The sequence below is a fragment of the Palaemon carinicauda genome, chromosome 11 (genome assembly GCF_036898095.1).
Source record: "Palaemon carinicauda isolate YSFRI2023 chromosome 11, ASM3689809v2, whole genome shotgun sequence".
Classification (NCBI taxonomy): Eukaryota; Metazoa; Arthropoda; class Malacostraca; order Decapoda; family Palaemonidae; genus Palaemon; species Palaemon carinicauda.
The window spans coordinates 125,085,385-125,109,937 of record NC_090735.1 but is presented as its reverse complement, the minus strand read 5'-3'; the positions used below and the strand labels follow the sequence as shown (position 1 = coordinate 125,109,937).

General features: G+C 37.6%; 1 protein-coding gene across 3 annotated transcripts in view; it reads right to left on the bottom strand.

Annotated features, from left to right (window-relative positions):
- Nucleotides 1–6,516: 6,516 nt before the first annotated feature.
- Gnmt (Glycine N-methyltransferase) overlaps nucleotides 6,517–24,553 on the bottom strand; it is a 31,170-nt gene continuing 13,133 nt past the window's right edge. The window contains exons 3-7 of one of the 3 annotated variants that reach the window (XM_068383347.1): nucleotides 23,842–23,969; nucleotides 20,067–20,196; nucleotides 17,413–17,533; nucleotides 14,319–14,476; nucleotides 6,517–8,190 (exon numbers count right to left, since the gene is read on the bottom strand). In XM_068383347.1, coding sequence (XP_068239448.1) covers nucleotides 8,025–8,190; nucleotides 14,319–14,476; nucleotides 17,413–17,533; nucleotides 20,067–20,196; nucleotides 23,842–23,969 — 703 coding nt within the window. In that variant the 3' untranslated portion in view covers nucleotides 6,517–8,024. The remainder of the gene's footprint in view (nucleotides 8,191–14,318; nucleotides 14,477–17,412; nucleotides 17,534–20,066; nucleotides 20,197–23,841; nucleotides 23,970–24,553) is intronic. The other 2 variants (XM_068383349.1, XM_068383348.1) reach the window with 2 other exon arrangements.

Genomic DNA, 24,553 nt, shown 5'->3' with positions numbered 1-24,553 from the left:
CTAACAGCATACCTGTGGTCTTACCTGTTGGGACACCTGACCTCCCTGGAGCCTCTGTTGCCCAATGGTAGTCTTCACATTACAGTATGTCTCTCCAGTGGCAGCTGAAAACCTTTTGAAGAGACCCTTCTATGCAGAGACAGGCTTTTCAAGATTTTCTGTGAACTGGAGATTTTAATAAATTGCAAAAAGTAATCTTTTGCAACCATCTCAAAAACTGGTATATCTCGGGATGCAAAGAAACACTCTACTAGGCAAAGTCTTTACGTCCACAAGCAGGATAGAGAGGCTAAGGTGAACGGCATGCCCATTTCTGATGTGACAACTCACTAACAGCATACCTGTGGTCTTGCCTGTTGGGACACCTGACCTCCCTGGAGCCTCTGTTGCCCAATCGTAGTCTTCACATTACGTCTCCAGTGGCAGCTGAAAACCTTTTGAAGAGACACTTCTACGCAGAGACAGGCTTTTCAAGATTTTCTATGAACTGGGGATCTTAATAAATTGATTTGCAACCATTTCGAAAACTGGTATATCTCGGGATGCAAAAAAAACACTCTACTAGGCAAAGACTTTATGTCCAAAAGCAGGATAGAGGGGCTAAGGTGAACGGCATGCCCATTTCTGATGTGACAATTCACTAACAGCATACCTGTGGTCTTTCCTGTGGGGACACCTGACCTCCCTGGAGCATCTGTTGCCCAATGGTAGTCTTCACATTATGTCTCTCCAGTGGCAGCTGAAAACCTTTTGATCTCAGCACAGCGACCCCGTGAACCTTCAGGTTCCAGCGGGGCCAGAGTGAGTTGATGGGTGCAGGATTTGATGCTCTTCCCAGATGCATCAAAAGAAGGGTGGGGGGTTCGTATGTTGCAACACACAGTCTTCAGACTGTGGTCAGAGTCACGTACTCCTGGAAATGAGAGCAGCATTCCTGACTCTCGAGCAATTCCAAAAGCTCCTTTCTGGACACTCCATAGTGCTGATGAGCTGCAACACCATGGTAGTGGCGTATTTCGTCAAGCAAGGTGGTACCTTTCCACAGCAACTATGCCACCTAGCTATAGAAATACTAAGATGGATGGAAAACAACTCTGTAGTCATATCAGTCCTTTTCATCTTCTTGCACTCCCTTATCCCTACATTAAGGGGTCGGTTGCCTGATGCGTCGTCTCCAATACCTTAGATCAAAGGCATCCTCTTCTACCAAACCTCTTCTCTCCACATCATCCTTCACCTTATCTTGCCATCTTCTTCTCTGCTTCCCTCTTGATCTTTTCCCCTTTACAGGTTCCTTCCAAGCCTTCCTCACTCCCTCCCCATCATCCATTCCTAACATGTGCCCACACCATCTCAGCCTCATCATCTCGGTAATCTTTACTACATCATCCAATCTTCTTATTTCATCCTGGCCACGTAAAAGATCTTGGCAAACAATCTGAGCAGGAAGACACTTATAGTTGGCTCAGAGTGGTCTTTGATTCCCGAGACAGCCAACAAAGGCTTGGTTTTGTTTGCCACGTGTTTCAACCGGAAACTTCCTGGGTACTGCCCGCCTTCCAAAATCAGTAGATAACCTAGATGTCTATGCATTCCTCCCCTTCTGCCTAGTAAGGAGGGTTCTGAACAAAGTAAGGTCATCACAAGATCTGTCGGTGACATTCATATCTCCGATTTGGCAACATGCAGAATGGTTTCCAAAGCTTCTACATCTGCTCACAGAGGTGCCTAGGGAGCTCCCTATACTTCCAAATTTACTCAAACAACCTCACACAAAGGTTTACCACAAGACAGTAGCTTTGTGACAACTTTACGCCTGGAGGATATTCAACTTCTCTCGAAGAGAGGCTTTTCGCAGGCAGTTTCTTAGAGGATATCAGGGTATCTCTGTTAGTCCTCTGCCAGTCTACCAGGTGAAGTGGGCAATCTTTGGTGGGTGGTGTCATGTAAGGGGTATTGCTCTTCTTGACGCCACTATCCACGTGATGATAAGAGTTCTTGGTATACCTCCTGGAGGAAAAATAATCTGCTTGGTCTCAACAGTGGAAGGTTATTGCTCGCCCTTGAGCCTGCTTTCTTAGCTGATTAAGTTCTCTTTCCATTTTACCTAATAAGATTTTTGTAAATATTTCAAATATCAATGAGTGTAAACTTATTGAATGGTAATTTTTTAGGTCTTTTGTGTCTCCTTTTGTGAAATATAATATTCGTTTCTAAGCTGAAGGTATAGATCAGTCTTGCGAACATTTTGCGTTAAGTTCAGCAAGATTTGCCACCATGGAATCTCCTCCATCTATTATTAAATCATTTGTTAGGCCTTTTTCCTGTTTTGATTCTTCATGACTTTTAATGCTTTCTTTCCTTCTACGGCTACTTTCGGTACCTGATCAGGTGTTCCATTATTTCTATTGGCGAAGATATTGCTTATATCACTATTGTGTAGCATTGTATAGAAATAATCTGCAATTCTCATCACACCTCCTCTATTGTGGCTAATATTTCCATTTTCATCCTTTAAAGCTAACATCTGTTGGCATCCTGGTTCAAGTCTCATCATCAATTTGATGATTCTTCTCCTGGTGTTTTCTCAATTTTGGTCTGTTTACAAATTTTTTTTAGTTTGTTTATATATTTTGATAATTATATTTCATCTTGCTTGGATTTTGACCTCAAAATCAATATTTCCTTTGTTAGATTTTTGTGTTTTCTGATAATTTTCCTTATTTTGTTAATAAAATATTCCACCTAGCTCTTGAGCTGACAACAAACCAAATTTTGTTAAATCATTATTCATTTCTTCTATTACTCATACTTGGCCCACCAGCACCTGTCTCCCCTGTAATCAGAAGTAATGTCATATTACTGCTGCGCGCAAGTGGGATGGCTGGCCTACCGTGGCTAACTAGCAGTGGGTGGTTATACCTTGCTAAAAGGTTTATAGCTAGTTTAAGGTTTCACTGGAGTAATATATCCATAGGAAAGATGTCAGGGTGGTTAGAAAAAATACAAATTCCTTTAAAATTTGGCATTTTTGAAAAATTATTCACTCTATGACTTTGGAACACTGAAGTTCATATGATTAAAGTTACATACTTATAAAATGTAATTTACATAGTTTTATACAGATGCGTAGAGTAACGTTTCATTGCTATCTTTAATATTTTGCTTAAAATCTCATTGTGCATTTTTCGGTTAAGGGTATTTGCACTAGAGTATAGACTCCTGAATTTTCATAATTCATTTCCTAATTTGTTGAAATGTTAATTTCGTGGTTTTTCATTTCCTGTTTATATATGATGATTTCATCGATATTTTGAATAACATTTACTAACCATCAAAAGTTCCTTGTATAGCCCGTTGTATTCGCTCGATTGTATTTGAACTGATTTTTCCGCTTGGCTAGTTCCACGAAACATTACCTTAATCAGGTCTGTTATAGCCTTTCATTATGTGAAAAAAATTCTTCACCTAAACTCAAGGGCTAGCAGATGACTTACTCTCTATCATTGTTATAGAAAAGGAAGTTAAAATTAATTGTGAATGTTACCTTTATTATCATATTTGTAAAATATACAAATTGAATACTTAATTTTTCATGGGTATTATGAATCTAAAAACAGAAATAGACTCCAATTATCAAATATATCAAATTTATCACAGTTCAATTTTAAATTGTTAGTTACATATTTTATGAAATTAAACTGCCATAGAATTATTCAGGCTAGAACTAAACTGTTTGACAAATATGAAAATTAATTACTACTCTGGGTTAGTATTGGAGGTGGCAATACGTTATACATGGAAATTAATCCTGAAAATAACATTGAATTGTCTCCTAGGTAGTGTTAAAAAACCCCACCACCATTACTGCCAAGAAAGTAGAACTCCCGATTTTGGGAAATATTCGTACATGGAAAATAAAAGTTCAACTCTTGAAGGAGGAGACGTTCGCAAAGCCCTGTCCACACGATCGAGTATGCCCGACTGGCAAACAGTGTTACCAGACCACAATAGTTCTTATTGAGGGTTAATGAAGTCGGAAGCAGGAAAACCACAGACCGGGATCTGGCACCATACAATGTTGCCAGGTCCCTGCCTTTAGTTTTCCCGCTTCCAACGTCATCAACCCTCACTTTTACTAACTATTGTGGCCTTGTAACACTGTTTGCCCGTCGGACATGCTCGATCGTGTGGACAGGGCTTAACAGTTTCAAATCTCAAGGAAGGACAGGCTCGTAACAGTTTCAAATTAAAGGGGAGGTTACACTTGTAACAGTTTCAAATAAAAAGGGAGGTTAGGCCTGCAACACTTGAAAATCTCGATGTAGGAGAGGCTCATAACAGTTGTCAGGATTTAGGGAACCTGTAATGGCATAGTATGAAAGCTTGCACCGATTCTCACACTGGCATTCTTCATAACGGCAAAGTGCATCCGTAACTTCTTTGTTATCTGTCCAATCCCACTGACATTTGATGACAGATTTCAGTCAACAACTACTGTAATGACTGTAACAACAACTTTTGATTGAAATAACTGTAGCCAACTATTGAAATAACTGTAGCCAACTATATGATAATTTACACATTTCAACTTTCAGGCTACATTACCAACTAAAAATTGTTCAAAACTTCCATATCATTATGAATACAAAGAAATAATTTAGATCACTAATTATGAACATTTATAATTAATGTCCAATTGGTTAATTTACATTCCGGTGCCTTTAAAAGCCACTCTTTGAGATGGAAGTGTAAGTGCAGTAATTATATTGTACAAAAAGGTATTTGAAAGCCATTCTTTTACATTACAATTAGTCCTCTTATAATTTTTCATTCCAGTACATCATGTCACTCTTTTGACCTCCTATAAGTTTTCATTCCAATACATCAGGTCACTCTTTGGACCAGAAACAAATAATGCTATTGATGGTACATACAAACCAGCTTACATAATATTTTCAAATTTATCTTACAAATAAGGCAACACGTGCAATTTTCATTTCTAATAGGCTTTTACTTAAATAGGCCTCAAATAGTTTAAAAGAAATACAGATGTTGTTCAATGTATATACAGTATAGTAGACCCTCGTGTATCTGTAAGCAACCAGATTAAAGCCCTCTTAAGTGTCTAAATTCATGAAAGAGGTCATCCATTATGTTGAGCAACAATTGAAGAAAATATTAAATACAGGTTTTCATGTCGGCACAAGTACAGTTAAGTACGTTTTTACATTCTAAGGCCTTTTTTAAACTTGTTAACCTCTGATCTATAGTATGAATAAGTGTCCATAACTACTAATTTTAGAGGGTTAATCATATTACAATATCACTATTCTGTTGCTGTAGCAATATTTGAATGGAAATTTACATGATTTCACAACAGGTATAACAAAGGCAAAATACTATCAATTGTTACATTTATTTAAGTACATATGTCATGTGAGTTGTGCCAATTATGAGCCTCAAATATGTAGACAATCAATTAAATTGTAAAAAGAACTCAAGGTATCTTTATGTAATGAGGGTATTAGAGTTAAGATTGTGCATAAATGTTTTAAAGTTGAATACCATGTTTCTTTTAATACTTTAATGGTTAAATCTCCCTAATAGCATGCATATTTATATAAAGACAGTTTTGATTAGGTATTAAAGATCTGAAATATAAGTTTTCATGCAAATGCATTAAAACCATTCGTCACTGTAGCATAAAGTGGAAAAATATAATTGAGCAAATGTTACTGATGAATTTGTCAATTCATGTAACCTGTGAATAAGGTATTTAAAATTACAGAAAGCCTGAAAAATCCAACGTATACTGGTAATAACTTTCAGAATTCACCTAAAGGATGTGCTTTTCTCATGTGAAAAATTTCATGAAGCTATAAAAGAAAATCCTAATGTCCTCCAAATTATGCAAATCTAAATTTCAAGTAAATGATAATCATACTATAAAATATCAAAATAAAATTGTTCCTTTTTCATAAACATCTTGCATACATATCTGCAAATCTTACCATTATGCAATAGGTTTTTAATTTTAAAAATTCATCTGATTCTGCTTTAATTTTACTAATTAATTAGTACAATTGGTTGGCAACAGTTATGGATATTGCATTCTTTTCTTAACATAATCATATTCTGTACCTAACAGTTAGAACTTTTATCTGGAAGGTAAAATTTAATGATCAAGCATTTCAAGTTACAGTATCTAATGGATGAAGACACAAATTACAAGACTATTACATTAATAAATCTCTTTTTTAGTTATTAATCAAGGATTTATGAATAAGGCATGAGAGATTATTCAATTAAGTACCCAAATGCTATAACATATACAGAAAAATAATTACAGCATTTCAAAAGCAACTATACTGTATTGAATAGAAAAAGAAAAGTGTGAGAGGACTTAGAGCAGCACTGAATTAGCAAGGATCCTTCCGCAAAAGAATACAGAATAAAAAAAAAAAAAAAAAAAAAGTCATGATTTACAACAGCACCGACTAAGTAAGGACCCTGCCACAAGAAAAAGAATAAAAAAGAAAAAAAGGTCATGATTTACAACAGCACCGACTAAGGACCCTTCCAGAAAAGAACAAGGAATAAAAAAGATAAAGATTTACAACAGCACTGAATTAGTAAGGACCCTTCTGGAAAAGAACAAAGAATAAAAAAGAAAAAAAGGTCATGATTTACAACAGCACTGAATTAGCAAGGACCCTTCCGGAAAAGAACAAAGAAAAAAAAAAGGTCATGATTTACAACAGCACCGACTAGGTACGGACCCTTCCACAAAAGAATAAAAAAAGAAAAAAAAGGTCATGATTTACAACAGCACCGATTTAGAAAGGACCCTTCGGCAAAAGAACATAATAAAAAAAGCAAATAAGTCATGATTTACAACGGCACCGATTTAGAAAGGACCCTTCGGCAAAAGAACACAGAACAAAAGTGTTTACAACAGCACTTGATTAGAAAGGGCCCTAATGCAAAAAAACACAGCATTACCTAGTACAAGAATATACTTGGATTATTCCCAAAATCTAAAATTACCTGTCAAAGCCAACATTCCTGAGAGCCACGTAGGTAGTAACAGTGAAAAAAAAATACTGAAGATTCATTCAGAGCCAACAATACTGTTACATTAACATACTGTAATACTGACATAAGTTTCATGTTACTTTTACTTGAACAAGATTTACTTTAACAAAAAAGTTAAACCAATCGTTCATGCAAAAACCATCGTTTCGATTTTCTAAATTTAATGCAAGCAATACTGAAGTAATCAGAGTACAGTCAGCCCTTTCTTATCTTCTACTCAAGAAGTGTAGAAGGAATCACTGTATAATACCTTATTATAAGCAGCGACAAATGTTCCCCAACATGTTTTTAAGCTGATAAAAAAAAAGCCAACCTTCAATAAAATATTTTCCAAATCCGAGGATCTAAAACGTATATTTTAAACCACCAAACCCAAAGAAGCATACAACACAGGAATCTTATTTCAGCTGTAGATAAATACAGCATGAAATATCCTTGTAAAATAATCTGATCTGAATAAAACTTCAATAAAACAACAAAATAAATGTACTTTTAAGGAGAGGAAATTAATAATTGCTTTGGAATAATATTTCAACAGAACAAATATTTTTTTTCTTTTTAATCTCAACCAATTGAGAATAGATTATACTCCCACATATTCATCCTTCACAAAAGGCATAATTATTAATATTAAAATCTTCACAACCATGCATGCATGCATCAACAACAGTCAATTACTCAAAAAATAAAAATATTCTTAGAATCACAACCTCTCTTATAACGAAATAAACTCAATACTGTCTAATAATAAATCAGAATACAGTACCTGTATAATAAATTGCTGAGAAACCTTCATCAACAAAGCACGGCTAACAAAATTTAGCCAACAACAAAGACTGAAGTCAGGGAATAATCTCTTCCTAAGTATATTTACACAGAATATCACAACCTTTCTCAGGTCTCAATAATAATACCATCAAAGTTTTTTATGATGGCTTCTGAACAACGTGTATGTAGAACGCTGGGTTATCTGCCTCTTCAATGGCTTTGAAGTCGGCATAGGCACGATGCTTGCTTCCCTTCCCAAAGGCTTCGAGTAACAACTCTGTGAATCTTTTGACTCTGTGTGGGAAGTACGACAAGCGGAAGTTTCTGAAATGAGAGTTTTATGAATATTTACGAAAGAATAAGACATGGAAGAGGTCACATTCTCAGCTTTGATTTATTTTTCCTAGCTATACCTGAGCCTTTCATTAGGGATGAGCTCTGGCACATATTTTATGATTAGATTGAAGAATTATTGTGGGACTAACAACATTGTATGTAGGTTGTGCCATGGATCTAGCACTTTGGTACGATTATGTTAGCGTGTACACTGTCACTGTCTTTTGGTTGGGACCTGCAGGATATGGAGGCAGGTAATATATGAAAATAACTCAAGTTTGTATAGCTAGGGAAAATACTAATTATTTTTAAAATTTACTCTGTTCCTACAAAAATAGAAACCCATGTTATTTATTTAGGGAGAGAGTTCATTAAGTGAGAGGAAGTTCCCCGGTGACAAAATAGGGCACCTGTCTGACCTTTGACCTGGCTTTGTTAAGGGCAAAGGGCATGCCTAGAACGCCTCATGTGACATAAAATAAAGTAACAGAGCCATTGCCCGACACATGAAATTCATGTAGGAACATTCACGTATATACCATGTATATATACATATATATAATTGATGGCTGTCAAATCCAAATTGAGACTATTGCATGCCCTAGTCATTTCCATACTTCTGTATGCTTGTGAATCCTGGACACTGACGGCAGAGCTACAGAGAAAGATCCAAGCTGCAGAAATGAGATGCATCAGACGAGTGCTTGGCATCTCGTACATTGAGCATGTCACAAATGAAGTCAACAGAAGAGTGAGACAACACTTAGGACGCTATGAAGATCTGCTGTCCACAGTGAAGAGGAGAAAACTAAAATGGTATGGCCACACAACAAGATCAAGCGGCCTGTCTAAGACAATTCTCCAGGGAACAGTTCAGGGGAAGAGAAGAGGGCGGCAGAGAAAGAGGTGGACCAACAACATTGCTGAATGGACAGGAAAATCCTTTGCCCAGACCCAGGCACTCGCACACAACCGGGACAAGTGGAGGCTCCTATTGCGGTGTTCCACCATGCAGCGTGGTGGATTATGGGATCGGTAACAGTATAATTGATGGATAAATTTCATAACATAGGCCACAGAAATGAGCTTACCTTCATGATTGTCTGTCAGCGATGATATTCCCAAGGTAGGGATAGTCAGGAGAGAAGAAGATCCCACTCATTGAGCTCTAACAGTGGACACTTTTGAAGTAACTGATGATGCGACACAATAATGCTAGCTGATCTGCATTTAGTTTTACACCAACTGTTGGGCAGCCAAAGAATATATCTATGTACCTTGGGAGCAATCCTTTAAATATGGAGAAGTAAAGGTAGTCTGTCAATTCCAGACGCATACCTGGAAGTACTTGTGCTACCTAGTGGTTTTTACATTGGGTTGAGGCAACACCACAAAATATCATGAGGCTTTGGAAGGGGGCCCCGGTAGATGCTTCTCCCTCGCATGGTCCTCTTTAAATAAAGACTGACTGCTTTCACAAGACATAGTAGCAAACTGTGCAAGTCCTTGGTTACCTTTTGATTGATAATATGATGTCCCATCAGTTGTCTTTAATAGCTGGGTTTCGGGTCTTTTCTATGAATAAAGGTACAAATGAGAATGCCAGATCCCTCAATTCCCTGGGTGCGAAACAAGATAAGAGAGACCATGAAGCTCACTCGCCCACTTTGATGATGCCAGGGCAAGGAGGAATACTGTCTTTAGCGTTAGGTCTCTGTCTGTGACTTTACGGAGGGGTTCATAAAATGCCATCTTCCGGGGACTTCAAAACCTTCATCAGTTTCAAGTCAGGGGTCTGGTTTTTTTTAGGTGACAATGCTGCTCAAAACTCCTAATCAAAGCTTAAAGGCATGGCTCAAGGCTGACCGATATCCTTTCACAGCTGTAACAGTAGTTTTTCCTTCCATAAGAAAACTAAAAAGTCAGCTATCAGGGGATCAGGGGAAGTGGCCTTAAGTGGAGCAATATTTCTTCCACAACACCAATCATAGAGCAGGGACCCACTTTACCTGGTAGACTGCAGCAGAGGTATCCTGAAAGCCTTCTTTTAGAGGTGCTGCTGGATAACTGCCCGAGACCAGTGTTCCATCCGTACTCGCAATGGAGTGAGACAGTCTCTCCGTGTTTTTCTATGCATGTCACTACAGTCATGCTAACGCTCAACAATACTAATAAGTGGCTTTTTGATGATATTCTGAAAATGGAGTAACGCTAAGCGCACTTGGTTGCATTTCTAAGTAGTTTATATGGAACGACTTGTCTTCCTATGTCTATATTCCCCACACTTTTTTTGTTTTGAAAATGGGCTCCCTACCCTTGGCGAGAAGTATCCTACAGTAGGATCAACCAGGCTCTCCTCTTTCATCCATGAGAGATCAAGTTTGACATCCTGTGTTATTCTTGAGGGAGCAGATGGAGGATCGAATGATTGAGACAATTGACTTTTCTATGCCTATTGCACTGAACAGAGATGCATTCTCCTGAAGGGCACTTCTTGACGGAAGGTGCTGCGATCTGCTGAAATTTCAGGATTCTGTCTCTGAATTTTAACAATATGGCTTAGACTGGGTCTCTGATCATGCCGAGATACAGGAGATGACCCTGGTCCAGAAGTTCCCTATGGTGGATCAGCCGAGCCTCGAGTCCACTAGTAACAGCCAGTAATCAGGGTAACATAAGAGATTGAACCCCATGGCGTTTGTCCATGAGGAGACTAGAGTAGAGAGATAAATGAAGACCTGTCATGAACTGAAATATTCTTCCTCCGTAGGAGAACCACAGATATTTCTTTGATCTCGGATGAATACATCTTGAAGGTCTATGGACAACAGGAAGTTGTTCTCATGAAATGCTTGGATAACTTTGCTTCGAGTTTTTATCTTGAACAAAGTCTGTATGAGAAGCAAGTTCAAGCAGGAAAGGTTAATGCCACGTCTCCAAACTCCAATCAGTTTCTCCACTAGGCAGAGGTGTAGCTGAAAAAACTTGAGATGTGTCTAAGAATTCCTCGATGAAGTTCTCCATCATCCTTTACACTTCTCACAAGAGATCCTTCTGGAATCCCATTTGAGTAGAACAATGGAATCATCCGAGTCTATGTCACAGGAGGGCGACAGTTGGTGAAATGGACACAATACCCCAAATAAAGCTCCTTTACTGCCAAAGGTTCTGCCCCGTAGAACTGCCACCTTGTCCAATAACTTTGTAGGCATCACCCGACTGGTGGCTGGTGGCAAGTCAGGAGACATGGGATCCCTAACAGACCTATAAATCCATGATTTTTCTAGAAGAGGGATTACTTCTACACTGAAAGGAAAACCAGGGATCTATCGTTTATACTTCTGAGCATGGCCTGGTTTGGGCAGATGCCTATGCTGCGGTGTCTGCTTTATCGGAGGTGCTATAGGCATGGCTGGAGGAGATTTCTCCCATTTCTCAACTGATGCAACCACATACACAGGTGGGAGGATGTCGGGTGGTCTAACACACTGGTATTCCTCAGGGCAAATGTGTCCCTGGCAACACTAAAATCACCCCCCATTCCTAGCTCACAAGGAAGGTAAGGTTGCAGAACCTATTGAGCTTGAGCAGAGCTCAAACTTCCGGTCAACAGATTGTGAGACAACGACGTTTCCAATACACAACGACAACCTACTGGTATATTATCCATAACAGGCTAATTTGAAGCAATGAACAACTTCATTACATAGATGAAGAAAACAAGTGAAAAGTGCAATCATTTAAGAAAAATCTTAATACTATTTTGAAAAGAAACAATACCATTACCTTACTTTTTATAACTTAATGTATAATTTGTATTTTTCCTACAACACAAATCCAAGTCATTCAATATAGATATACTCTTGCGTGCAAGCTGGTTTGGCTAATTAAAGAGTCATAGAAAATCTGGCAACCAATGTGGTATGCCCTACTAGCCCGTGTGTCGGGTTGAGAGCTTGTGGCTTGAAGCATGAACAACTAATTCAGGCTGTCTGGGCCGGCAGTTATGTGGTAGATTCAGCAGGAAGTAAAACTTAAATGCAAATTATTTTTTAAATTTGCGATTTGTTCCATTACAAAAACAAACCTTTGTCATTTAATAGAGTTCCTCATGAGGAAGGAAGTCCCATTGGCCATCTGGCAAGTAAAAATCATGAGATGAATGTGTGCAGGTCCGGTAAGGTGAAAAACACTACATGTCAGCCTTGCATCCTGTGGCCCAAAAGTAGGTTATACATTAATGAGCTCTGGCCCACAGTGTGAGATGATATGCTCTCATCTGTGAATGGCACGGAGACTGCAAAAGCTGTAATATGATTAAGGATTTGCAGATTAAGGACGATCCCTCTCAAAAGGACCGTATGGACATTCCTTGTAGTAAATATAGGTACCCATCACTCATGAGCGTACCTGCACGTGTCCGACCACCAATAACGTCACACAATGATCCCAAGAGAGGGCGATGCTGACGAAAGAGAACAAAAAGGCCAAACATTCTACTCACACAATTAAAAATTATGCAGTGCTACTGTTGAACTTGGACACTATACTAACTGTCCTCTATGGAGTGGGTTCACTACAACAATTGCTGGAAGTTACCAAAGGTCCGATAGAAAAGGTTTTCTGTCCAGAGACCTATGGGTGCAGTCCTTTAAATAGTGAGCAGTAAAGGTGATTTGTCTCTTCCAGACACCAGCTTTAAGAACTTGTGCCACTGAATGGTTCTTATTAAAGGCCATAGCGGCAGCAATTCCACTGGCATCATGGGCTTTGGGAGCAGAAGGTAATAGATGGATATCCCCAAGCCTTGTATGCTAGCACGATGGATTCCCGAAGCCAGTAAGATATGGTGATTTGTTTACTTCTTCCAGCCAGTACTGATGAAAAGGTCCTTTATTTTCGGACGACAATGATAGGTATGCTTTAAGTAGAGACGCATTGCCCATACAGTAGAATACTGTAATAAATCATCCACATTATCAATTATCTCCCTTAAAGGAGATATGGAGGAGTCAAATCGGTTGTCATTAATGGATGGAATGTGTTTTTGCAACAAATTCAGGAACATAGAACAGTTGCCTCCTCCTCCTGGAGTGTGAAACCGAGTACTGTACAAGCATCCGTGAAGTACACTTTCTAAGAAGCCACCAAGTCTAGTAAGAAAACCATCTCGTGAGCCAATAATTTCCATGATGAGGGGAGATTCTCTTTAGTCGCAACACCCGACTCGCAATCAAGGGAATAGTGGCCTCGAGTTGAGCAATCTCCTTGCCTTGACACCAATCACAGAAGAGCAACCACTGTGTCTGGTAGACTACTGTGGAGGATTTACAGAGGTACCGAGATACCTGCTTTGCTGTCAGTTTTGAAAATCCCTTTCCTGGAGATGTTGGAGAACCTCCAGCTGTGAAGAGACAGGGAAGACACTGCTGTGTGGAACCTCTTGACGTGTGACTAATAAAGAATTGTTGTCCAATCTAGTAGCCCTCTTGGCACGTCTACAAGAAGACTTAAAAAGTCTGGATACCACTCTGCAAGAGCAAGAGGCCACTTTGGGGTGACTAAAATCGTACATGTCGACTTTCCAAAGGGTGCTGGAATGCATCTTGCATCACCGCTGATGTTCAGGTGATGATTGGGAAACCCTACAAAGTCAGGAGTTCCCCCGCCACTCGAGGAATCAAAGACCATTCTGAGCTAACTATCTTGCCTAGTTTCAACTTCACCACTGTTTCATTAAAATTTACTTTTATATAATACCATCAACTCATGTTCTAAATTTATAGCATTGTAGCATATAAGTAATCATTTGTGATTACTGATTTGTGGTTTATAGAAGTTGCATAGTATGGTTAGGCACCAAGCCCAGTGGGGGGAGAAGCTAGGAGAGTTTGGAAAGGAAGCAGGAAGGGACATACAATAAATGGCTAGGTGATGAGACTTGTAGTAGGCAAACGCAAACATTAAAACTTAGTAGCACAATTAAATTACAGTACAAAGTTGGAAAATGGTCATTGCGTATATTGCTATTAAGAGAAATTTAGAAGAACTGTACAATGTTGTTCAGCTACTTTACGGCTATGATATAATAGTACAGTAATCGGATATCCACTTACCCTCTGCTGCATCCGTCAACTCTGCCCTTCTTTGCAATCTCAGAATCCGTCTCGTCACGTGAGGCCGTTGATACATCCATTACATAATCTAAAGTAACTAGAGATGCTTTGCCATTGACATACAGTACTGAAGTTTTGATGTCTTGAATATGGTCACTCTGCAACAGAAATAGACATAATAAACATTACACAATTATTTATCATAATTGATTTATCAAATTACTTATACAGTAGTGAAATAATAATACAATTATAAAATGATGTCTCCTTTTGATTTTAAACATAAAATGAACTGTCACATAGAACAAAAATATTGTAAATAATAATACAACTCATTGTCGTACCCACAGGTCAAGGTAAAAGCGGAAGGGAGGCCAGCTGTCTACGTCAAATTAACTCAAAGAGGAAAACCACACAAGCAAGGCAGGGTAAAGTCGTTATCATTCGAACGGCCTCTACTACCACCGCCCACAACCCTTTTGAGGGCGCAACACCACCCACCCAAGGAGACTGAATAAGAAGAGATCCCGACAAGCTGTGATAATTAGTCGACAGTTGCATCGTCTCGTCGAGTGTATTTTGTGTCCGCAGAACAGGGAGAGGCAATTACTCTAATTTAAACTATTATAATCCATCACTGCATTCCCTACCCTCTTAACTCGGACTGGGTTCTTACTCAGTACAACGGTAATAAATACCTTTTAAATGGAAAAACTCAGATTGTTTTCTCTTGAATTACTTTGTTAATAAAAAGTGTTGTCTTTGAAAATCATTTTTTCTCATCCCCCAACTTCTTATATTTATAATTTGTCATACTGAAAATTATTGATATAAAACTAGTATGTGACAGAACACAGTACATCAATTCACCTATATTAGAATGAAATCTGTGTTCCAAGACTAGGTTAAGTTGTAAGAAACTAAAATTAGTATTAAGAGTTTGATAAAGGTTATTAAAAAAAATAAATCCATTATTGCTTACTAAATTATCAAGACTCCTGATTCAAGTTTTCAGATTCATCAGTTAAAATAAATAAGCCTTGGTAGCCACTTGTGAAATGTGGATAGAAGCACGAATAATCGCAATGCAAAAGCTCTTAACTTCAGAGTGAAAGAAAACTTAACTACATTGAATAGGAATACAATAATTTTGAAGAAATTCAATATTCAGCTGCAAATATCTGAGAAAACTATTACCATGGCTAAAACATGTCTGACAATGTTAAGTCTGTTAGTAGAGCATATTACATTGTACTGTAATATGATAATACCATGTCTACTGTATTTATATACATAGGTTCGAATCAAGCTGGTACTGGGATGTTGAGATTCTCTTAAGGATCATATGCACATTAGTTAGATACTACCTAGTTACCACTAAGGGTGCGTCCACACTAGCGACAACACTGTGTACAACTTTGTAGGTAACAAGTTGTTAGACTGTTGACGAAATATTGTTGTCGAGATGTTGGTAGAGATTTATTGGTGATATGTTGGCAACCCTGGTATGGACGAGTCTATGTGGTTGGAGATACCCGGACAGACACACAAGTCTCTAGAATGAGGTGTGGACGGCTTCACCAAGTTGACGCGTGTTGCCAATATGTTACCAGACATTGTAGCAGACAAAGTTTCATAGATTGTTGTCGATGTGTGTACCGATGTTGACTGTAAGGTTTCCAACTGTGCTGTTGATATGTCGGTAGACACGATGTTGCCAGTGTGGACGCACCTTAAGTATATGTAACTATAGTACAGTGATAGTATTCAAATTATTGGAAGTGTCTCTGCCTGACAAGATGTTGGACAGGGGTTTGCGACCTGCTCAAGCTCAATATTTCCTAGCAGTGTCTGGGACCTCCCCATCCCTGTGAGCTTGGGATGGGAGATGTTGGGGAAGCCTATATAGGAGGGCCATTACCTTGCTCTCCCTGGTGCTACATTGATGGAGAGGTATATGATTATTCTCTAGGACGTTGTTCTACCGCTTGCCTGCGTTCATGAGGCGACCTTTAACCTTACTATTTTAGATTTGAGAGACTCATTAACTTTTTTGTTATCTTATAAATTTTAACAAAGAACTTCCACTTGCAAAAAGAAAGTAAAAAATCAAAGGGCTCATACCTCCAATATCAAACCCTTAAGACCACATACTTATCTAGGAATTGTTAATTATGAGACCACAAACAAAATCTTACGAGGTCAGAAGATGAAAAAAAAAAATTTCATGTTAAACTTTTCTTGCTCACTTGATACCTGACAAAATGGCCACCTCTAGTAAAAGTTTTCGAGTCAAAATTCAGACAACACTTTGCACAATCCTGCTATATAAAACATTAACCTCTGGTGGAGGTAATCCTAATAGAAATATGTATGACTGTCTCTATTAAAATGAAGGGATGGAATCCTGAATTTTTTGAGTGGGATAACATGTTGGGATTTTTGCAGACTGAAGAACTAAACCCTGAAAGCTTTCTTATAAAAGTACCTAGATTGATGTCTTGATAGCAGTTATGGAAGTATACTATTTGGTAGTAATCAGAAACTGTCACATAAGCTCTCCCCTGGAGGTATGAGAAGTGTATCAAAGTATTCTTTATTCTTGGTTGATCATAAAAGAAAATTGATTATATGCAATGAATTTGAAGAATAAATCACTATCATATTTAAATAACTTGACGGGACCACCTTCGCACTCCTCAAGAGAGATTAGATCACCAAACGTTCAGCTGGGCTCCACAAGGCACGAGAAGAGCCGGAAGACCCAGGCCTACATGGCTGAGGACTATGAAGCGCAAAGTAGGAGATGATGAATGGAAAAGTATTGAATTAAAAGCTGTAGATGGAGACGACTGGCGAAATCTAACCGAGGCCCTTTGCGTAAGTAGGCATAAGAAGAGATGATGATGACCGAGATATAATAATTACCTCTCATTGGACTAACTAACACACAGTGGACTAATGTTGTTACTACAAATATTTTCCAAATATCTGTATAAACAAAATGAACTGCATACAGAAGTCATCGATCAGATCCAGAGTTTATCCATTCCCCATCTTTTATCTTTAAACAAAAATATATGAATGAACTTACATTGTAGTAAATGTTGTGAGCCGGCGCAGATCCTTTCTCAATGATGGCATCGTAATTCCTGTGATCTATAACTAATATTCCACCAGGCTTCACCATCTCGGCAAAATTCCTCAACGCCATCCTGCAACACAAGTAATTTCAGTAATTTGTATCAAATTAATATGCTACGTAACTCTTCAGAAAGAAATGGCCTTGACAAAATTAAGTGCAATATGCTGGAAGTGACTAATCTGATACTTGTTAAACAGTTTATCGTACTAATTTACAGTCTATGCCAAATAGCCTATACCTACAAGAGATTACAAAATAATAATCAAGTAATTTAACCTTAATGCAATCTAAAGGAATTAAATCTCGGGTGAAAGGTAAAAATTAAGGCAGGGATGGAGAGAAGGAGTTGGAAAGCCACATAAAAAAAAAAAAAACTATGATCAAGGGAACTTACAGTACAGGATACAGTAATTAATATCATCATCTTTACATAAGCTATATTTCATAAGATACCCGGTGTTGCTAAAGCTAGCCTGGGTTATACACAGATGGTTTTATGATTGAGCGGTCGTCTTATACTACCGATATGAGATAAATTAATAAAAATTGGCTCTAATTTCGTACCTCGTCTTATATAAAGGTCGCCTTATACGCGGAAATACACGGTATGTATAATGCAGCTCAATTCTAATAAGGTTGTTATTTATCTACCATATTCTACTTTAATCACTTTGCTGACAATATCATCCACTTCTTGTTTTTGTAAATCAACTTTGAGAAAGAGAAAACAATTATATTCACTCAATATTACAATCTCCATTCTTTTAGTTACAATATAACAGAAGGTCCTTAACTTAACCCTTTTACCCCCAGGCTATTTGGAAATTTCCAACACTTAACCTCCAGGGTTTTTTTTTTTTCCCAGCACATTTTGCAGTATATTTTTTTTAAATTGCTCTAATAGCCTTAATTTTTGTCATAGAGAGGTCAGGTTGGTCTCATTCTCTTGGAAAATGCCTGAATTTTCTCAAAAAATTATCAAAAATATAAAAAAAAAATTTCTATAGCATTTTTTTGCAAGGACGTACTGTTATGTCCATGGGGGTAAAGGGATGGCTTTTGTGAAACGTACCAGTACGTCCTTTGGGGGTAAAAGGGTTAACGCAATCTAAAAGAATTAAATCTCAGGTGAAAGGTAAAAATTAAGGCAGGGATGGAGAGGAGGAGTTGGAAAGCCACATAAAAAAAAAAAACTATGATCAAGGGAACCTTTAGTACAGGATACAGTAATTAATATCATCATCTTTACATAACCTATATTTCATAAAATACCTGGTGTTGCAAAAGCTAGCCTGGGCTATACACAGATGGTTTCATGATTGAGCGTTCGTCTTATACTACCGATATGAGATAAATTCTTAAAAATTGGCTCTAATTTCGTACCTCGTCTTATATAAAGGTCACCTTATACGCAGAAATATACGGTATGTATAATACAGCTCAATTCTAATAAGGTTGTTATTCATCTACCATATTCTACTTTAATAACATTGCTGACTATATCATCCACTTCTTGTTTTTGGTAAATCAACTTTTAGAAAGAGAAACCAATTATATTCACTCAATATTACAATCTCCATCCTTTTACTTACAATATAACAGAAGATCCTTTAACCCTTCTACCCCCAAAGGACGTACTGGTAAGTTTCACAAAACTCATTCCTTTACCCCCATGGACGTACCGCTACGTCCTTGCAAAAAAAATGCTATTCAAATTTTTCTTTGCAGATTTTTGATAATTTTTTTTAGAAACTTCAGGCATTTTCCAAGAGAATGAGACCAAACTGACCTCTCTATGACGAAAATTAAGGCTGTTAGAGCAATTTGAAAGAAAATATACTGCAAAATGTGCTTGAAAAAAAATAACCCTTGGGGGTTAAGGGTTGGAAATTTCCAAATAGCCTGGGGGTAAAAGGGTTAACATTCCAATACAAACAAATCCAACTGAAAATAACAAAGATAAAGAAATACTGTAATTAAACAATATTATATCATTTAATGCATTAAGCAAAATGACATTTGTAATAACCTGATATCTATTTCATTTGAAATCTGACTATCTATTGACTTAGTAGCTGGAAATCATAAGCATGGGATTCAGGTTGGGCCTACCCTAGGCCAAAGTTTAACAAAATTCAACTTATAAAAAGCTCCTTGGAACCAATAAATTTTGTAAATTGAGGACTCTCTGTACTAAATGACAAACGGTTAACTACTGAATTATGTTTTTTAGTTTCATTAAACAAAAAAAATTGGTGGCGGTTTAGTATGTGGCCTACCTTTCGAATATGGCCTACGAAATTCTATCTGTTTTAATATGTGGCCTAACCTAACCTAGCCTAACCTTACCTTACCTTACCTAACCTAACCTAACCTTACCTAACCTAACCTAACCTAACCTAACCTTACCTAACTTAACCTAACAAGCCAGGTAGGCCACATACTAAACCAGAATAAAAAAGGTAGGCCACATATTAAACTGGCACCAAAAAAGTTTCCATGAAAGCAAATAATTTCAAGATTTTTAGGGAAGGGAATTATAAGAGAAAATAATAATGGTCTCCTGACATTACTTTAAAACAAAAACAAATCAGATGACTTACTTGTGTTCACTTTGGTCACCCGCAAGGTCCGGAAGATGCGCAAAAGAGTTGCCGAGGCATACCACGGCATCATAAGAACCAGCTCCTTCTATGTCGTCGGGTAACGTCAACCAGTTGGCTTCTTCAATCACTGCAAAATAATGGCCTTGATAACACTGAACTCTTCAGATATAACCCGAAGGGACAAATTCATGAAAAATTGAAAGCGTACTGTTGAGTAAACAGGCGCTTCTCTACTGATCATAAACCAGCCTCGTAGAGGCTATCCGTTACATACAATGGCTTAGCCAAAAAACGGGATCCCTCAGGCGTGATTCTAAATTTCTCGTCCCCAATATTCAATATAAAAGCTTCAGTTCAAGATCGCTTTCTTCAAATTCTTTTAATTTTCATTCATTAACCCTTTTACCCCCGGCTATTTGGAACTTTTTATCCCTTAACCCCCACTGGTTATATTTTATTCAAGCACATTTTGCAGTATATATTTTTCAAATTGCTCTAACAGCCTTAATATTCATCATAGAAAGGTCAGATTGGTCTCATTCTCTTGGAAAATGCCTGAAATTTCTCAGAAAATTATATATATATATATATAAAAAAAAAATTGTAAATAGCAGTTTTTTGCAAGGACGTAACGGTATGCCCATGGGGGTAAAGGGATGTGTTTTGTGAAACGTACTAGTACGTCCTTTGGGGGTAAAATGGTTAAAAATCATTTCCTCTTGTTACTAGTGCGTGGTAATTTTTCTCTTCACTTTTTTTAACGTTTTGTCATCTGCAGATAGTATTTCACATGAAATTTTGGACAGTGCAGAACCAAGATTACAGTGTCTCAATACACTTGATGCCTATAGAGAGTCCCTTGTCCTCATTTAGTCATTAACGTGAAAACTATCATTCAAACCTTGAGAAACAAGACAGGTTTAAAGATTCGACTCTGTCATATTAGCATCAGAGTTTCATCTCCATTTCCTCAACGATGACAGCCACACCTAGCATACATATACCTACAATAAATGTGGCATCCATAATGACATACTTGCCACGTACAGAAGTGATTAAAAAAAAAAAAAAAAAAAAAAAATGGGGCCCTTAGTAACTGAGTACTGTAATTGATAAAATCTAATAAATGTAAACCTATAGAAAATTCATAGATACCAAGAATTCAAAAAACACTTTGGCCACTACAGTGTCTCGCACATGATCCAGTCAATTCATAGTGACTGTGATAGGCGAGACATGTGTTACTATTTTTATTATTATTTGGAAAAGCAGGAGGTTATAAGCCCAGAGGCTCCAACAGGGAAAATAGCCTAGTGAGGAAAGGAAAAAATTAAAATATAATATTCTAAGAAGAGTAACAACATAAAAATAAATATCTCCTATATAAACTGTAAAACCTTTAACAAAACAAGAGAAAGAGAAATAAGATACAGAAGTGCGCCCGAGTGTACCCTCAGGCAAGAGAACTCTAACCCAAGACAGTGGAAGACCATGGTACAGAGGCTATGGCACTACCCAAGACTAGAGAACAACGTTTTGATTTTGGAGTGTCTTTCTCCTAGAAGAGCTGCTAACCATGGCGAAAGAGTCTCCTCTACCCTACCAAGAGGTAAGTGGCCACTGAACAATTATCGTGCAATAAGCCCTTGAGTGAAGAAGAATTGTTTGGTAATCTGTGTTGTCAAGTATATGAGGACATAGAAGAATATGTAAAGAATAACCCAGACTATTCAGTGAGAAGTGTAGGCAAAGGGAAAACGAACCGTGACCAAAGAGAAGGATCCAATGTAGTACTGTCTGGCTAGTCAAAGGACCCCATAACTCTCGAGCAGTAGCATTTCAACGGGTGGCTGGTGCCCTGGCCAACCTACAACCTATAAACCAAAGGGGAACCTGAGATGGACTTTCTTATAGCTTTTTTCAGAAGAGCAGCAACTCTTGATGTAATTTAGAATAAGAAAACTGTAGAACAAGGTATCAAAGTGGAAACTTTAAAATAAGTAGATGTAGTGTCGTCTTTAATTAAATTACCAGCATGCAACAATAAATTCTTATTCGTAAGGTTATGGAAAGGAGATTCCAAAATTTCTTCTTCTGAATGTAAGGAAAATACCACATGTTGTTCAGTGACCATCTTGTTCGCAACAGGGCAGCCAAAACTAGCGGAAAAGTAACACCCAACAGACTTGATGCACCATACCTTTAACCCTTTTACCCCCAGGCTATTTGGAAATTTCCAACCCTTAACCCCCAGGGGGTTATTTTTTTCCCAGCACATTTTGCAGTATATTTTTTCTAAATTGCTCTAACAGCCTTAATTTTTGTCATAGAGAGGTCAGGTTGGTGTCATTCTCTTGGAAAATGCCTGAATTTTCTCAAAAAATTATCAAAAATATGAAAAAAAAAAAAATTTTATAGCATTTTTTTGCAAGGACGTACCAGTACGTCCATGGGGGTAAAGGGATGGCTTTTGTGAAACGTACCAGTACGTCCTTTGGGGGTAAAAGGGTTAACATCATAGGATTCCACCTAAGATGATACAATACTAACAGCTGGCTGTTTACCAAACAAATTCACTATCTCAACTTTTGAGTACCAAGTTTGGAAAAATCAATATATTTCTTTTCCATCACGCTAGGATATTCCCATCCCTCGGGTAAGGGGGAGAGTAGAATCTGTGTGCGCATATCTAAATATTTAGCCATCATTTTTGACAGATCGCATACACTAGTAAAGTATAAGAAATGAAAATAGAAGTAGGTAGGAAAGGACAATTGTTCCATTCAACCAACTACTTTTCCACTGAGGAGAAAGGGTTTTACAAATACAGTAGAGAAAATTTTCTTTTAGTTTTCATTTTGGCCAAAGTTCACCTGGTTTTAGAATAAATAGCACATGTAATTCCAGTAAGTTTCATTAAAATAATGACATTTTAATCACCAGATTTTTTAAGGTAAACACTGGGCTTTCTTACAAATAAAAATGGTATGAACAGAACAAATTTTGCTAAAACACACATTACCCCTTTCCAATAATGAAGGTGAACACCCCCGAGGCACTTCTACAGCATAAATTGAAAAAATATATTCATCACAAGTTTCAATCCATAAAACCATCAAATTATAATGGAGAGAGAGAGAGAGAGAGAGAGAGAGAGAGAGAGAGAGAGAGAGAGAGAGAGAGAGAGAGAGAGAGAGAGAGAGAGAGAGAGAGAGAGAGAGAGAGACTAACTAACTGAACTCGGAATGTTGTGCTTGAAAAAAATACAAAAAATCAAGCCAATGTCTATTCCAAAATTCATGTTAATATTAAAACTCCTCCACAAGGAGTGTTTAGAAAATTAATTTACCATATATGTTAATATATATTTAGGTAAAAAGGCTAAAATGCTTCCAGGCACAAATGATGTAGGCATAATCTTGAAGAAATTCTGATATTCTTCGAATTACCCGTAATAGAGGCTGTCATACAAGAAAGGTGTCATTAGTCTCTTTGTAGTTGAATAGATTCTGAGACTAAGTTTCCTCCCATTAGCTTAACATGAGACTTGAAACTACTAGGTTTGCTAACCAAAATTGGCACACCTGGTTTTAAATAGCTTCCACTAACCCCTTATGACTTATTAGTATGAAAGTACTATATATAATCATTTTCATCGCACTCAAAGCTTCTGCCATTTCATTCAACTACTGCAGAAAGCTAGTGATGTATTCGTAAATATATTGAACTCTGAAATTTTAAAAACATGTAAATGACCACTGTTTATCCTTACCCCAGTCATCAAATGCGGTTTCCTTGCGCCTCTTCCAACGTGTCTTCAGGGCATATTTCAACATTTTGTCAGAAAGATCAACGCTGGTCAATTTGAAGCCTTCCTCAAGGAGCATAATACTGTCAACACTGATGAAAGAAAAACACAAAGAAATTAATTCAGTATCACAGTAACTTTTAGGTTATAGAAATCTTTTTAATCTCAGTATCACTGCAACTTTTAGGTTATAGAAAATCTTACAGGGGATGTTGAGGAAGAAGACTAATTGGTATGGGACCTCTGATAGTGGTTTTAACACGCCCCAGTTACTATACCGACACACTATAAGGGTGAGCGAGCTGGGTATATACCTGGCATTCCATGCAACTTTTTTCTCTGATATATTTAGCATTATTTATACCTTAGAAATGGGGCTATAAGGAGCATTTCACTGGGCGACACAGGTCCCTTGCCCAGAAATAGATTTTTCCTTCGTAAAAATCCCTTTTTTTAATTTTTCCTTCGTCAAAATCCCTTTTATTAATCTCGGTATCACAGCAACTCTTAGGTTATAGAAATGGTATTTTTATTATGAAATTAATCTTTAAATATACTTACCTGGTAGTTACATATATATAGCTTAAATCCCGCGTTTCGACGCACACGGCAGAAATTCAAATTTCGCGGCAATCGCCGCCAGGAGGGTAGGTGGTCATACATGAGCGCCATCTCT